Source organism: Brachyhypopomus gauderio, chromosome 10 (assembly GCF_052324685.1).
Source record: "Brachyhypopomus gauderio isolate BG-103 chromosome 10, BGAUD_0.2, whole genome shotgun sequence".
NCBI classification, from domain to species: Eukaryota; Metazoa; Chordata; class Actinopteri; order Gymnotiformes; family Hypopomidae; genus Brachyhypopomus; species Brachyhypopomus gauderio.
In genome coordinates this window covers 10,629,212-10,647,409 of record NC_135220.1, presented here as the reverse complement: position 1 = coordinate 10,647,409, position 18,198 = coordinate 10,629,212, and the positions used below count along the sequence as shown (strand labels likewise).

The window sequence follows — 18,198 nt, the reverse complement described above, 5'->3', positions numbered from 1 at the left end:
AAAGTTCAGTCTCTAGTCACACAGCATCCCTCTTCTGTTTGGAGACTGCTGTATTTATCAGAGAGAACATTTAAATCAGATCGTTTTGTGAACGTAAGCGCTCGTGGGCAGGGCCGGTGTGTGCGTCCATGTGTCCGCAGGAAAGTGGCTCAGGACAAGCTCAAAAGATACAGCAGCGTTTTTGTCACTGATTGATTTAACATTGCCTGCTTCTCTCACACAGACAGGGATTACAAAGACCTGTATGATCACATCACATTTATGCATTTCACAGAGATGTGCACACACTCACTCACTCACACACACACACACACACACACCCAAAGTGAGGGGACCAGTCAAGTGACCAGCAATAAAATTATATTTTGGAACATTGCTTTTCTTGACTGTAACTGCACAGCCATAAAACCTAATTAAACTGTATGGAGGCAATTCCTTTTTATTAAAGATAAATCCTTTTTATTACTGTTTCCTCAAGAGAAGGAAATTGAAAGGTAAATGACTGGTGTCACTCATAAAATGAACTGTGAGGTCACTGAACTGTTCTGTTCTTCCTCCATGTGTGAAGCTCCATTAGGATCTCAGCCTCATGATGATGAACTGTGTGCCACCTTACACGTTTAACATTCTGTATCTTATCTAATATTTAATATATAAGCAATTATTAAACCATACCATCTGCCCTTAGGAAGCAAAATACTATCTATCTCTCTCTCTCTCTCTCTGCTCTGCATACACCCTGTCACACGTCGAGCCATGAAGAGCAGAAGGGGTCCTAGTGATGGATGTATCAGGTCCTGCTCCTGGGTCTCGGCTACAGGACTGAGGGGAACAGCTTCACTGTGGTGCTGGCGCTGAGCAGTGCTGTCTCCTCTCATCCATACCAAACACACCCAGCTCAACCTGCACAAATACTGATATCACCGCCACACCAAGAACAATGGCACTGGATTACAGGACAGAGGTGTTTTAAACTTGTAATTTACCTCATTCTGTTCCTGTCTGTCTCAGATTGACATCGATACTAGTCAAATAAACACTAAAAACTTGTTTCTGGTCATTTTCACTTGTTAAAGCATTTTAAATGTATGGGTGGTAACCATAACATCATAACGTTAGACAGTTTTGGTTATGAATTAGCTTATACTGTGAATTAGCTTAAATACTATCACAATACCACAATGTCATGTTCTTTCACAGAGTTATTTGACCCATTGGCTGAAAACCACCCTCAAAGATTTGTCCACCATGCATGTCTGTGGGTGCTGTTCTTGGGGTTCAATGCTTTAACTTTCTTTTGCCACATAAAAGCCATGTCCACGTGTCCAAACAGCTCAATTTTCATCCCATCCAACAACAGAACTGATAACCAAAAGCTTTCGTCTTCACCCAAGTGAGTTTTTGCAAAGGTGAGGTGGGCTTTTGTGCACCTATCTTGAAGAATCAGTCAATGTCTATGAAGACCAGCGATGCGTGGTCCGCTGGAGTGTCTGCATTGAGATATTTGTATCAGAACTGCTCAGATTCATCATGATGGTCCCGGGAGGTGATTGTTGGGTGCTTACTGGCCTCCCGCACTGCTGTTCTTGCCAATACAGGACTCATTTTTGGCTTTCTACCATGTACTTTGAGAATTTGCAGTGTAGTACTTTTGATTATGCTTTGCACTTTGGCCATTGGCACTGGAAAACACTTGGTCATGGGTTTATGGCGTCTCCCATCTTATGAGCAGTCACTCAAGAGCTTCACGGTGAGTTTCAGGAAGACCTTAAGTGACTTGATTTTAACTTTCATAACTGTCTAGAGAACTAGTGCGTCAGCTGTTCTCAATTTATCATAAACACCGCTAGCACAATGTCTTACCACATTTTACCATCTGTCATTTCTAGCCAGAAGAAACATATTTGTGAAATAAAAATTCCATATATGGTTAATTTTGGCCACAACCGTTTCAGTGAAACTATCGTAAATTCCCAAGACACCACCACAGTACACCGTCGAGTCTACCTAGCAATCCCAACTACTTCTGAGCGCCTAACTCTCAGACGTTAATTAACTGCAGATTGACGTGATTTGGGTAAAGACTTAAATGGGCAGATGTTCGTTTGCTGCGTTGGGAACTATGTATTCCGCGGTGTGTGTGTGGATGTTGGTACTGGGAACGTCCCAGCTAATAGCTGCGCAACAGCCAGTCCCGTATCCGAAAAATGAAGTAAGCCAGACGTTATACCTGTGATTTTAAATACGAGTCCGTGTTTTCCTCCGTTCTTTATGGCCGTTTTGTGTTGGTGATTGCAGGAATCGTCCTGCAACGTTACGGGACAGTGGCGCAGCGACCTGGGCTCCGTGTTGTGGCTGAGCGCAGCTGGTCCGGAGGTCAGGGGCGTTTATCACACTGCGGTGGAGACGGTACCCGGGGCGTCGGGTCAGAACCGCCAGGCTAAGATTATAGGGCTTGTTGGTGAAGGCCGGCAACCTGCCATCGCCTTCTCCGTGTTGTGGATGAAAGGTAAATTAGCTGTAGTACTCCGATATTTTGCTTCCATTGCACGAACTCCGGTTGCTGTTTCTTATATCGGTAGGCTAATAATTTCAGACAGGAGGCGTGATCGCGTCTATAGGCTATCACACGCATTTTGTTGAGATTTTCAGTTCTGTTTCAGTGAGAAAGTTCGAGACCCTCTTTGCTCGACCCAGATTAGCTCCCTCTGCTTGAACTTTTAATGTTTTCCTCGTCCCAGGTTCGTGCAGCGCTTGGGTGGGTCAGTGCTTCGTTTTACCAGGTGGAGGTCAAGTTCTGAAAACCCTGTGGATGTTGCGCTCTGTTGCTGAAACGTCTTTAGATAACTGGGCAAGCACAAGGTAGGCTTTAAATGCACGATATTTATATCAAACCTAATAAGACTTGATCTGACCTTTTTTCTCTTCATCCTTAAGGTTGGGAGAGGACCAGTTCATTTTTGTGGGTGATGTCGAGAATGCCAATGGACACTAAAGCCACGGCTCCATTTCATTTGCTCTGCCCGTCGTGCTGTCGGTCCATCAGACTTCAGTGATCAGACAACCTCCCTGGCCTGAGGTGAACCAGGCGTCGGGCTGCAGACAAGCATGGCATTCTCACTTGAACTGACCTTTTTAGTGCGTCACACTTTTGCATAGGTTCTGTGCAATAAATCCTGACGTGCACTATGATTTTGATTTTTTTTTTTTGTATCATTATCCACATCTCCAGCTCTTCTGTGATGATCATGTTGAGCTTCTGAGTTGGTAAACCTTCCTTTCAGCTGAGCTGTACGGGGAAGGAAAATCGCATATGCTTGACCTCCTCTCTGTCCTGAAGCTGGACGTGACTAACCATGGGTTGCTAATTGGCACAAACAATGATCTCTGAATAGATTTGTTGAGGAAATCTTTCAAAACTGTCAGTGGGGAGCAATTGAGGCATTTGCTTAAAAAAATCTGTTTAAAGGTGCCTGGGTGAGTGAAAATGCTGTGGAAAGATTTTCCAGACCTACATTACAAGAGTATAGAAGTGTTTGAGAACTAATGGGACCTACTTTTAAATGCTCACTGTGGTCTTGATCCCCAGTGATGAAAGATATGTTTCTAAAAGTGCTCAGGCTCGGTGGGGGAAATAGCTCCCTCTTGTGGAATGCTGGAGCATGACTTGCAATCAAAAACGCGTGCTCCTCAACCTCATTACCTAAATGTAAGAAATGATGTTCAGTAACAGGCTTATTAAAGCTGCTCTTAGATTAAATAAGCAAAAGGTTTTCTAATTTGGCCTTTAGATTGGCATATTGAGAGAATCGAGAGTTGATTTTGATTTTTGAAAAGGCAATTTAAAAACAAGTAAATGAGCTTGGGTGGATGGTTCATGATGCTTATTTAATTTGATTTTGGATAAAGCAGACCTGATACCATTTAACGAAACATGACCATGTTAATGCAGCTCCCAATGTAAGAACGGCATAAACTCACACTTGCATCTTTATTTGTTTATCAGGAAATAACATCTAATTAACTTTAATGCTTAAAAAGCTCTCCAGAGCTTTTTACAAGGGTGACTGCAGGAAGCCACTAAACATTTTGTGGTTGCTGGTGGATTTATTTATTTATTTATTTGTCGTCCTGTTTTCTTCGGATTGACATTGACTGTCCCAGCTTTCAGTTCCAGAGACCCTTTCCTGGAGACACGGTCACCATGGTCACGACCCCCACGGTCCTCAAGATGCGATCATGTTGAGAACTGCCATAAGGGTTCAGGTTCCCCATCACTGGTGCTGTGAACATACTTAAACATGGGGGGAGGGGGGGCACTTGGGTTTGTAGTTTTTTTTTTTTTTTTTTTTTTTTTTTTTTATATAGGGCTGCTTCCATTATCATTATCAATAAAAGTCCTGCATCTTGCTTGAGATTTTATAGTATGCTTGGTCTTAGATCCTCAGATAACCTCATCCTTAGATAACCTTAGGAAACAAATGCAGAAAAAAAAGTGTATATGCTACAAGTGTATATGCTACAATAGGTTTTGCAAATTGATTGCAATATAAATGAAATCCTGAGCACTGAGTCAATGAGAATTTTGACCTCATAAATATTTGGGCATTAGAAAAGATGAAAGACAGTCATTTAAAGTGCCTGGATGAGCTTGTTGGAAAATTACATCAGCCTTTAGTGGAGAAAGTCATGCTCCACACTAGAAATAGCAGGAAAATTGTCCAGGCAGGCAATGATTATGGAGACATAATCTCCACAAATGTTCTGCTTTGAAACCCCTTGATTATACTTGCAATAGTGCTCTCAGATTTGTTACCAGTCACCCTTTCACTCATCACTGCCAGCTATCCATGACAGCCAGCCCTCTTTGGCCAGAAGAGGAAAGGCACATGGTTTGCTATTCATGAGTGAGGCCCATTAACAGAAATATGCCTCTACATCTCAGCTCTCTTGACAGTTAGACACATAGATTATACCACTGGTACACAAAACCGGCTTGTTCTAGAAATTCCTTTTTTTTTCTACAGAATTTAGTAAGAATGCATTTTTTGTGTGTGTGACAAATATATCAGGTGATCTACACAATATATGATTTATACTTTTCCACAAGAATAAGCTCAAATCTACATCTGATATAATGTTTATAAGTTTTGAACTTGTAACCTACTATCAATGAGCCTTTTATCTCAGTAGGATTTCCCAGCTTAATTAATGGTTTAAACTGACTTGACATCTGGCTAAAAATAAATTAGGTGTTTATGTTGTTGGGGAGTGAAAAAGGCTCATGACGTGACAATCAAAGGGAGATGAACCCTGTTATAGAATCACCTGTTATTTAACCATGTGTTATAGAATCACATGCATTGATGATATTGGACATGAGTGTTTTGAACCCTGATATCTGTAGGGCTCAAGTTTTACATTTATTCCAAAACTTGCTGAGGATGCCTCTCTGACCCTGGGAACACCTAAGAACAGCAACATCTCCCCAGAGACAAAAAAATATTTACTCTCCGTCTCTCTCTCTCCATCTCTCTCTCTCTCACACACACACTCCCTGTCTTCTGTCTTTCTCTCTCCCTCCACCTCTTACACGCAGTCATGAAGATCTACTAGACAGAGAGTCAATTTTATAGTGATCTAGGGCACACACACACAGACACACACCTACACCTTAATAAGAGAATAAATCAGCAGCAATTTTTAAATAGAAAAAAGAGAAATAGGCCAGGGAGTACTAGATGACATGAAGTCCTTGCTGTATTTCAGCTCCTTGGCATCTAACGTCAGACACTCCATAGCAAAGCCACCCTCTCCACAGATCTCGACTTTTCTCCAAGGACACCCATACCTCAGGGTTGATCCTCACTAAACACAAACAGGCACATGGTGAGCATCGGAATCTCACCACATCACATGGCGGCGCTGGCTTCCGTCTACGCACGCGTGGCTTTGCAGCAGGCCATGGCTGATTATCTATGGATGTGGTATAATATGATGCAAGTGATACAGGTTAACATGCAACTCCGGGAAGGAGTGGTGGGGCGGAGCACACAGAGCACACGGCGCTGCGTCCTGGACGGCTGCGGCAGATGGAGCCCTGCAGGGTTCGAGGGCTCTCTCCCCCTCTACAGCTCCTCCACGCTGGCCTTCAGCATCTGCTCCGCCATGCTTCTGGAGCTTCTGGAAACACCGCCAGCCAGGCTGGGGTCCTCGTCAGGGGCCCCTCGACTCCGGGACTCGTCTTTTGGAGTCTGGAGTGGGGAAGCACGCCATGAGAAGCGGATCGCTCTGAGCCAGGCAGACGGGCGAGGAGAGGGAGGTTTTATCTGCGTGGGGTTGCTGCTCCAGCTCCTGTATCTGTGGCTACGTGTGCAGCTGCCTGCTGCGCTTCCGTTGTGATTGCGGTGGAGCCGAACTGCTCCTCATGGGACTTCTGTTCCTCAATCATAGCTCAGCCATCAGGGCACACCCACACACACTCGCAACCAACCCACCCACACACATTTGTGCCTATATCACTTACCACCCACTTTATTAAAAATTGTCAAATCATTAAGCAAAACCTGCTCTTCATGCCACAGAAGAGCATGTTGATGAACACGAAGTTGAGTCTGTGTTGCAATTTTCGTAAGTAGCTGCTTTACTAAAAATGTAAAATTATACGTTGAATGGCTACTTTATTAGAACTGTAGCACTTCATCATGACTCTACTGGGTGCTGAAATCCTTCAGCAGGAATCTCGGTCCATGCAGACAAGACAGCTTCTCGCAGTTGCCACAAATTAGACGGAGTTACTGACATGCTCTGAACAGCCCGTTCCATCTCGTCCCAGAGATGCTCTATAGGATTAAGATTTCAGGACTGTGAAGGCCAAGGAAGAAAAGAAAATGGTGAAACCAATCTATGACTACATGACCCTTGTGCCATGGCGCATTGTCCTGCCAAAAACCTCCTTCTGCCACAAGGTAAACAGCTGCCATGAAGATATGAAGTGGGTCAGTCACAATGCTTAGGTAAGCCTTCCTGTCCAAACATCCGTCTACAGCAGGGGTGGCCAACCCGCGGCTCGTGAGCCGCATGCGTCTCTCTGCCTGGTTTCATGCGGCTCCCCAGCCGGTTCGCGGGCTCACCTGCACAAACGGGCGACACACTGCTACATTTTCGTGGTTAGTTTACAAGCCTAGCGAGCCGCTAATACTTTTAAAACCGGCGTAGTGGAAAACACGCATTTGACTGTCTTCACAGCTAATAATTTACACTCGCCCCCCCCCCCCCCCCCCCCGCTCAACAGATTACACTCGCTCATGTACGATGTGGCTCTTTGCCGTAACACAGTAAGAAAAGTGGCTCTTGGTCTATGACGGGTTGGCCACCCCTGGTCTACAGGCTTCAGAGGAATGCTGGACATCTTTTGCCCTGGGTCAGCAAAAGATGTCCAGCATTCCTCCACCAGTCTGAAGTGTTGACACCTGACAGGGTTTATCGATCCATGCTGGTTGTGCCAAATCCTTCTCCATCACCATGGAGTGACCAGGCAACCATGTGTGTTCTTCCATTGTTCTGTGATACAGTTTTTGCTCTCTGGAGGATCACATATCTGTTTCCTCTTAGACAGCGATGGTGCTGCAACTAGTCATCTGCTATTACCGCCCGTGCACAGTAAGGAGCGATGACTTGTATGTTTGGACGGGTTCGTTGGAGCGTTGTGGGTTTGCTTGACCGTGTAACACATGTACAGCAGAATGATGGGTGACATCTAACTCTGACCTCTTGTCAACGAGTTGTTTACATCTACAGGTTCCACCGTGCATGGTTTTCCTTGATCCCACATTCTCTGTATTCTGTGGAAAAAAACTCGACAAGGTTGGCAGTCTTTTAAACATTGCTCACGTCTAGCACTAGCGTGTATTTCAATGTTAGTTAGCTTCACTAATTTTCCTAGTCTACCGTAACTTCACTCTGAAATTGATCCTGTTCAAAACTTTCTGATTTTACCTGATTTTATGCGGCACTCCGGAGTCACGTGTCTTGCTATGCTTCAATCGTGACTTCAATCGTGAAAATGCTTTAATCTCCGATATCGGGAACATTCAGTGTAGATGTATATGTTCAAGAACAAGTACGCAGACGTCTCACCCGCACCATTTTATGGTTACTTAAAGGACAGAGCATAAACACTTTCAGTAATGAACGTGAATTTGTAATCACAAAACATGTGGTTTAACTTTCTGAGCCAATTACCCCATTTTCTCAACATCTTCTGCCCGCTCCGAGTTCTACTGAGTGAGATTCATGAGGCAGGCCTGATGAGAGAGCCCATAGTTTTTAAAAGCGATGGAGAGAGAAGGAGAATGAGAAGGAGTTGAAACATCACTGCAGCCCCAACATGAGCTCTGCTTGAACCAACAAGCACGCTGTCGCAGGGGCCGTATTGTTGCAGTTGCAGCTGCTTTAGTTTAGTGGTTGTTTTAAACGGATGGTTACTTCAACTGGTTTCAAATAACACTGCTGTAGTAGCATTGGCAGCTGCTAAATCATAGTTTAGTTGCGACGGGTATGTCTTAATTGTGAAGCGAATTGAATGCTCTAGTCTTCTTCTGTATTCCTTATAGAAAATACAAGAATCGGTGGTTTGATCTCTTGTTCGCCATAATATTTTGCCGTTTGCACTGGGACCAGTACTGAACGGTATTTTGGTATATTGCGTATCTAGTAATCTACTGGATTAGTAACACAGCCAAAGTGAGACGGCAGCTCTGCGCAGAGGTGAACCAGGATCTCCATCATGCCATGCATTAGCTGTATCAGTTCTGAAAACGTCCACCTTTTATTCGGACTGACAATATAATGCGTTTCTCGTGGTGCATAAATAATACTTTCATGCTGTTTAAAAAGTCATGTGTTCACTAGAGGGCAGTGGAGATGCATGACACAGACCCTGCTGGGCACAATCTCTAGCAACAAAGCCAGAGAAAAAAGGGACCGTTAGGGGTTGCGGTCTGGTGTTGTTGTTGCCGAGTCGTAATTGAAGCGGGAGGTGTGTGTTGTGCTCACCGTGTCTTACCTACAGCCCCGTCTCTCATCTCCTCCTCCGAGGCTTTTAGCACGCTCACCTTTCCGTGCTCCTCTCCTTAAGAAACGCACGCACATGCCTACCGCGGTTTGCAGTACACAGTCCCTGGGAACCAATCCTGTAGTCATCTTGCCTTTATTGCTTGGTGCAAATTCAATGGACCGGTTGCAAACGCCGTCATAGCGGCGGATAAGAGCCAAAAACAGATTTTGTCATTTCCAAAAGCAGAAACGCTGGGCGCGCCTGCACTGCACGGTCCTCTAGTCCTACAGCCTTACAGCCGTCGTGCCTGCGTAATTCATTATTAACACGGCTAGACTCATGTCGCACTGAGATGAAGGTGAACGATTTGGTGCACAATTAACAACGGTTTATTGTAATAAAAACAAAATTAATAATCAAAAATAATTAATAATTTCCTGCCAGGGTTCTAACTCCTCAGGCAGAGTAGCTCTCACTTCTGGCTGACGTGTGTCACCTAAGCAACTCATCAACGTCAATCAAACCACAATAAATATAAACATTATTTTTTATAATAAGTCTTTATTGTTGTTGTTGTTGTTGTGGATATAGTTGTTGTATTCAGTCTATAGCAGTATTCTACTTGCAGATTTTCTCAGCGTCTAGTAAATAGCTGCTTGGTACACTTAGCCATGCACGGTCCCTGTGGAATCCTGTTTATCACTGAGCAGCTGAAGCAGGCTTGATTTGGCTTTGAAAAGAGATTGAAAGAAAAAATCTAAAGCATGACTGATTTAAGACAAGGTGAGATCTCGGTTTGTTTCCCTTTTATGACTTGAAACCAACACTGCTATTCAGTGGACTGACCCCTCACCTGCTCGGCAGGGTTCTGTTGTGGGAGTGCAGGGTTCTGGCGTCACTCTGTTCACTCTGATTCACCCTGGACATGTTGGACTGGCCTGGGTCTCGGTTGTTTTTGGCCCGGCCTTCGTGCCCGGGACGACATTGACATGCGCCGACCCGACCTCTCCCGCTCAGAACACAGCCTGAACGCTGAAGGACAGGAAGGAAAGAAAGTGTGATCAGCTCAGCATGAATAAACACACACACACACACACACACACACAAACACACAACATCCACATGGTTACTGAAGCCTAGAATTTAATTTTAAGTATATTCAGTGGTAGTTAAACTCTCTTGCGTCATGCATACTGTAAAAGTAGATATGAAACAAGCATCTCTGGTAATGACAGCATCGGTGACACTGGGCTGCAGGACCGGGCCATGATTGTGTTCTCTGCTACACAGTTAATTTGCATGCAGAAATAGGCACTTCAGTGGAACCTGCTCAACCATACCATCGTGATCCTGGACAAAATTAAGGAAACATCAGTGGTGATAGATGTGGTCGTCCCAGGTAATGGAAACATAAAAAATAGAAATTTTGAAAAGTTAAAAAAATTGGGAAGAAAAAATAGGGTGAATGTGGCAGGCTAACACCAAGGATGTCCCAGTGCTCACAGGTGCACTCGAGGCTGAGATCCTTAAGATGGAGGACTGGCTCCAACAGATCCCAGGAATGACAAGATCAGTGTCAGTCCAGAAACACCCAGTCCTAGAAACAGCAAGCACACAGCACACCCATATATTCCCTACAGCTATGGTAGAAAGTACAAGTGTAATAAAACGATCTGACCACACACTGGAATGAGGAGATAGGAATTTCTTACATATGAACCTGTACACCCATTCTACTACTTCCTGTGTGTGTTGGTCTTAATCACTACACTATACTTTACTGCTGACATCAGTTGGATACACAAGTAAAGTAAAATGATGCTCCCTGGAACCCTGGAGTCTGGAGGTTTTTTCCTCTCTTCCACTTATATGTATGTTATTTCATTCTAGTATCTGATATTTATGTATTGTTCAATTTATATTGAACTATAGCCTAAATTGATCATCATCAAAAATTTACTTTTTAAACAAACTCTGTGAATGTACAGAGATTTATGGTTAAATAGCCTGTCTTAGTCCAAGTATACTCCAAGGTGTGGTCCACTGAAACTCTACAACCTGCTCCATACATACTACCGGGTATAATCCACTGATACTACAGGGCCTGGTCCACTAATACTCCTGGGCCTAATCCACTAATACTGCATGGCCTAATCCACTGATACAACAGAAACTAACCCACCGATACTACAGGGCCTGGTCCACTAATACTACTGGGCCTAATTCACTAATACTATTGGGCTTAATCCACTAATACTACAGGGCCTTATCCACTAATACTACAGGGCCTAATCCACTGATACAACAGAGCCTAATTCACTGATACTATAGAGCCTAATCCACTGATACTCCAGGGTGTAGTCCACGATGATACAGGATCAGGCTCTAGGTCTCCCCTTCACTGGTCATCTCATTCATCTCATGGCCTCCAGCTGCTGGACTGTGGATCTGAACACTCTCATTGCTGCCCTGATGTCTGGGTTGCCCTGAAACATTGGGCCTTATTCTCCAGTGCTGAGTACTACATATTCCAAACAGCACAGCTGAACCCACCCAGACCATCTAGGACAGCAGGATATGAGCACCGTTAGGACCCCTTATTAAAATCTAGCCATTTGTTTAGCTGCTGAACTTCGTTCCCGTCTATGCAGAAGAAGAAAATACTGTCTCAGAGTGTTTAAGAACAGTGCATTGTAAGCCTGAACTCACATTTCCATAAAGCTGAGCTGTCACAATGTCTGTTATAAAAACAGCACACAGCTAAAACTGAACTGATTTGAACAGAATTGGATCGTGGTAACACCATCCTGCACGAGCCGGGCTGGATCTATTAGGTACAGTAAACACTTCAGCTGGCAGAGCTCAGAGATGCACGGCACCTTCACGTCAGCAGTCTGCTACGTCTGTGACACGGGGATTACATATGGTGTGCATGACGGCCGCTTCTCTAGCAGATACAATTACACACTTTGTAAATACCTGCAGAAAAAATAATGAAATTTTTATCCTAATTGCCTTAGCGTGTATATGTAACATGGCTAATGATAATAAAAAGCCAAACTGATCAAATAGAAAAACATGGTATTTTGTATTATAATGGAGATTTCAGGATATCTTGCGTATTAAGCTCCCATGCATGTGGAAATGTAGCTTTGGTTTGTGGATTTAAATGAGGTATAACTAAATCCATGTAGTGTGTATGTATGTGTGTCCCTGACAACATTGATGGTAGAGGATATGTAATATCTTAAGTGATTAAACATATGGATACCTGTTCATTGCCTCTTCTATCTTACTCTTACATGCAATATTTTATACTGTTTTCATGTTATTTATTCCTGTACTTGATATTTATATGACCTGAAGACTAATCCTTCTCATCCTAGTACATGTTTGAATATATGGATTCCTTCCTCAGCTAATCTAGGTATTTTTTAAACATACAGTGGCAATGCGCAGAGATTTTTACTTAAAGGCTTGGTACTCTTGTTCTGCAGAGTTTGGTCTTCAGATACACCAAAACCTGGTCAACATATACACCATGACCTGCTGCAAAGCCACATGGGCACAGATGGAAATTCTGAAGTGAGGGGGACCAAGCTGTACAATATATATACATATGCTTGTAGATGCTAGATTTCGGATGGGGTCAATATAAATCTGGAGGGGACATGTCCCCCCTGTCCCCAGTGCCATCTGCGCCCCTGCAAAGCCACCCCTTGGGCTCTAGGATGAGATCCATCTATACTCCAGGATGTGATCCATTGATACTTCAGGATGTGATCCATCGATACTCCAGGATGTGATCCATTGATCCTCCAGGATGTGATCCATTGATCTTCTAGCACCTGGTCCTGATCAGGAGGATCAGGTTCTAGTGGTTCTAGAAGTTAGAGGTGTGGCTCTGCTGCATGAGCCTGTGTTCTTCTGTCAGATTGTTTGTTGTGAGGTTTTGATTCATACAGAAGACCAATGTTTATGGGTTTAGGTTGTAATAGTACTAGAAAGGCAAATGTTAGATCTGGGCATGGATCTGTTCAAAGTATTTTTGGTTTTATCTCTCCTTGAAATGATATCAGAAAATGCTTGTGGGTCCACTACTACAGGATTACTCAGATATACATGGAATGATCTGCTTTCTGTGCCCTACGAGATCTGTTGGAACAGGTTTAAGCCCAGTGTTAGTGGACAACGCTGGAGAAGTTGCTGCAGGAAGCATGTGTAGGAAGTAAGTAAAGGGGTTAATGTGGAGGGATGAGAAGAAGCATTGGGGAACATGAGATTTCCGTTACAGAAATACATTACCACTTCTTCAAATGCACGAGCACAGCAGAATAAAAGGGACAAACTGTCAAAATCACCTATGATGGGGAATTTAGACAGAGCAATCTACTATGTTTTACTGAGACATGGCAGGGAAAAAAGATGAGTGATATGACTTTTTCTTTGGCCAGCATTACAACTGAGACGAGTTCAAAACACTCAAATCTTCTGGAGATGGCGTATGCATGAATATGGGTAAACAATGGACAAGGAACTTTTGTTGTTCAAGAGAATCTGTGCTCAAGAGACTTTGAGATCTTCACTGAGTTTTAAAGCCTTCAATCGTCCCCATGAGTTCAGGCAGGCGACTGTAATTTTGGTTTATGTGCCAGGTCTATACTATGAGAATGTTGCTATTATAATTATGGAAAGTTATAATAACACACTGATGCGCTCTGTAGTTATTATGAGGGATTTTAATAGATGCAATCTGCCTGAATGGATGGCTAATCTGCAGATATGTGGCTTGTCCTACCAGTTTTACACGGACATTTGGGTCGGTGCTATGAAGAACTTAGATGCTCATAAGATTGTGCTGTTCCCTTTGGACATGTCAGATTAAGAAAGACTGAACAAATGGACAAACTCTAGCACAGAGGATGTTTATGAGTATTTTGAAGATTGTGAGGATTTGAGTATGTTGGCAAATATATATATATATTTTTAATTGCCCTGATACACATGAACTCACTGCCAACCTAGTTGGATATATTAACTTTCATGAAGCTTAACGTAACAAAGAGTTGAGTAATCAAAATCTTTCCAAACAAAAGTTTGACAAGAGATCTGACATCTTGTATACAGTATGTGAAAGAAACGTGCTGTTATAACAGTGATAATATGAATATGGGTAGGGAGAAAACAAAAGAATCTCGGATATTATCTCGGTTATAAAAGCATAACTGAAATCCAGGAAAAAGACACAGAAAGAGTTCTGCTCAGGAAATGCCAAGCAAGCCTGTTCTGGATCAGAAGATGGGAGTACAGGCAAGAAAGCAATGAAGGGAACTTTTAATTTCATTAATGGCTCACATACACTGGAGGATCTCAGCAGATTTTACACCAGCTTTGATGAAGTGGAGATATCAAAATGGAATGTGAGAGGCATTATAATGGACTTTCTTCTTCTCCTCATTTACAGGTGACGGAAAAAGAGGTTGCAGAAAGCCTGGCTTGCATACAGCTAAAGACATCTTCAGGACATCTTCAGGACATCCTCATCCTCAGGGAAGCAGAGTACTTAAGGAACATATGCGTAAACTGAAAGGGGCTTTTATTCAGCTTACTAAGGAAAAGCATAATGCCACATTTCTGGAAACTGATTAATATAACTGCTCATCCAGAAGAAGCCAGAGCTTCAGCCTTTAATGATTTCCAGCCAGTAGCCGTAACTTCTGTGTTGTGCAAAAACAATGGAAAGGGTTATAGGAAGCACTTAATGTGTAGCATAGCAGGTGAATTAGATGCACTGCAGTTTGTGTATAAAACTCACAGGGGCACTGAAGATGCCATACTTATGCTCTGTGATAGAGTGGGTTGCCACCTTCAGCAGCCCAAAGCTTATGCCAGAGTGCTTTTTATAGACTTTAGTGCCGCATTTAATACAATAAAAAAACTCTCTTGCAGCGCATAATAGATTTCAGGGTGAATGGAGGAATTATTTTGTGGATCAACGAACTTCTGTCAGATCGTCCCCAAAGAGTGACTGTAAATGGAACAACATCTGAGTAGTTGGTCACAAATAGCAGCCTTCCTCCAAGGACGTGTGTTCTCACCTGTGCTATTCTCTGTCTGTACAAACTGTTTCAAAAACCAGGAACCCGTTGTTTATTTATTCAAATATACAGATGACAGACCTTTGCTTGGTTTACTAAATAAGATACTTAAAGCATGTCACTGTGTTTCATAAGAGGAGCCAAAATAGTAAAGTGGAAATCAACATAAGCAAAGGGAAGGAATTCTAATAGTGAATGGACATGCAGTTCCCACCAGTTGAGAATACGGGTCTACTGATAGTTATTTTAAATATCTTGGTATAGTTATGAACACCCACCTGAACTTTGAGGGTAACTGTGATGTCATATATGAAAAAGCATTACAGTGGCTTTGTCACGGTGACACTCTGGACCCCTCCCTGTGGGCGTGTCGTTATGTCGTCTGTGTGTAGTTATATCCATGTTTGTAGTTCCGTGGGTGTGGGTTGTCAGTGAGCATGTTCGTAGTCTCACCTGTGCCTTGTCTCGAGATCACGAGGGTATGTGTTAATCACCTATATAATGTGCGTTTGCGCAATGTCTTGTCCTCGTCTTTTTCTAAAGTTTCATGCCTGTGTGAGAGTGTCTGTTTGTGCTTGCCCTCCGCACGGAGCTTAACGTCATTTTGTCTCATTAAACGTTTTATGTTGCACCGTTCGACACTCGTCGTGCCTCCTCCTTCAAGCGTCACAGGCTTGATCTCATTAAAAACTATGTGAGTATGAGTTTAGTCAAAACTCTATTGAGCTGGCATTCCGTTGCCTGATCGAAAGCACTCTATGTTATGATATGACATCATTGTCTGGGAATTTATCTACAAGGGCAGATGCACTGTGAGAACTGGCAATAAATGAGGAGGAAGGAATCAAAGAGACATGGAAGATTTATATAGAGACTGGACTTTTAAAAAGGCACTGAAAATAATTAAGAAAACACTGCATCCTTCCACAATTCAAACAATTATCATCAGGCAGGTGCAGTAGGCTGCCAAGGGCAGCTCCTAGGGGTCCTTCTAACCATACGCAGTAGAAACTGAACGTTTCAGACTTGTGATCATGTGATACATTCATGATGTGTGTTATTTATGTGCTATCTATTGTAAATGTCTTGAATGTTTTAATGTTATGAATGCTATGAATATTTTATTCTTCAATGCCATGAATAACCCAAGACACATTTGTATAGTGTATTCAATACGTTTTTATTCATATTCTCCTCTTGGCTGTTGTTTACGTCCTCTCATGGTCACCAGATGCTGGACTGTGGATCTCAGCTCTCCTGTTTCTGCACTGACCTCTGTGATCGGCACTCTGGCCTTTGCCATGGGATAAAATCAGCCGTTATTCTCCAGTACTGAACCATACTACTCCAAACAGCACAGCTAAACCCACTCAGACCATCTAGGACTGAAGGGGAGGAGAACAGTTATGTCCTCCTATTAAAATCCATACGCAGCAGAAGAAAACAATGCCTTTGAGTGTTTAAAACAGTGCATGTATAGGATAGACCCCAGCCGAGCTCCCACAATGCCTGTTGTAAAAACACCATGCAGATAAAACTGAATTGACAAGAGCTGAATTGGATCAAGATAACATTTCCATGTGTGAGCCTCTTCAGATCTACTCAGTATAATATGCCCTTGCGTTTACAGTTGCTAGTGCATAAAGATGTGTGCTATTTTTATGCCACTGGTTTGCTCCGTCTGTGACATGAGGATTATATAAACAGAGCATGATGGCTAGTTCTCTAGGGGCTACAATTACATGCATTGTAAATACCTGCAGAAAAAAAGTAAACTGTGAGCAAATGATGCGAATTGCCTCGGCCTGCCTGCATAATGTGGCTAATGACAGTAAATAGCCATGGTGCTATTTTGTATTGTGATGTAGATTTCAGGATATCTCATGTATAATGTATCCCAGGGTTCCCATGTTTAAATGCATAGCTGGTTTGAAAATGGATTTACATGAGGTATATAAGTGTTGGATGTACTGCGTATGTGTGTGCGCCACTGACAACACTGTTGGTAGACAGTGTGTTATCTGTGTTAAGTGATGAAACACGCACATGCCTGTTTCTCAGCTTTCATCTCCTGTACAAAGTTTTATTTTGTTTTTCATGCTTTTCATTTCAGTCTCTGATATTTATGTGACCTTTATACAAATACTTTTGATACATATATATGTGTTAATATATGTATTCCATAATCAATTAATCTAAGTAATTTTTAACAAACCCTGGCAACCTATAGGTAAAGCTCCAGAGTCTGATACTCCAGGGTCTGACCCACTGATACTCCAGGGTTTGATACTCCAGAGTCCGACCCACTGATACTCCAGGGTCTGGACCACTGATACTCCAGATTCTGATACTCCAGGGTCTGATAATCCAGGGTCTGATACTCCAGAGTCTGATACTCCAGGGTCTGATACTCCAGAGTCTGATACTCCAGGTTCTGATACTCCAGGGTCTGACCCACTGACCTTTGCCATGGGGCAACATTGGGTCTTATTCTCCTTCTCCTAATCACATCCCTACCATCATCTAGCAGTGACTAAATCCATTGGGTCCCCCTATTAAAATCCACATGTTTTGGTTAACCAGTGTACGTTTTTACATCTGTGGAGAAAGAAGAAAGAAAATCTCTTTGAGTGTTTAAAAACAGTGCGTTTATAGGCCTAGACCCACATTTCCATAAAGCTTAGCTGTCACAATATCTGTTGTTAAAACACCATGCAGATAAAACTGAACTGATCTGAACTGAATTGGATCGAGATAACAATATTCTGTATGAGCCCCTTCAGATCTATTTGGTACAATAAGACCTTGTGTCTGCAGGTGGCAAAGCATAAAGATGGATGCTATTTTTATGTTACCTGTTTGCTCTGTCTGTGACATGGGGATTACATAAGCTGTACATGATGGCTGCTTCTCTAGGGGAAACAATTACACACTTAGTAAATACCTGCAGAGACAACAATGAAAAATGGAGCAGATGAGTCCAACTGCCTTGGCCTTCAAGTATAACACAACTAATGACAACAAATAGTCAAGGTGTGGGGC

General features: G+C 42.8%; 1 protein-coding gene across 1 annotated transcript; it reads left to right on the top strand.

Moving 5' to 3' along the window:
- Positions 1–2,005: 2,005 nt before the first annotated feature.
- On the top strand, positions 2,006–3,189 carry avd (avidin). Its single transcript, XM_077019330.1, has 4 exons — positions 2,006–2,212; positions 2,299–2,509; positions 2,742–2,862; positions 2,938–3,189. Exons 1-4 carry the CDS (start codon positions 2,090–2,092, stop codon positions 2,993–2,995), a joined length of 513 nt encoding a protein of 170 aa, XP_076875445.1. The 5' UTR covers positions 2,006–2,089; the 3' UTR covers positions 2,996–3,189.
- Positions 3,190–18,198: the final 15,009 nt, after the last annotated feature.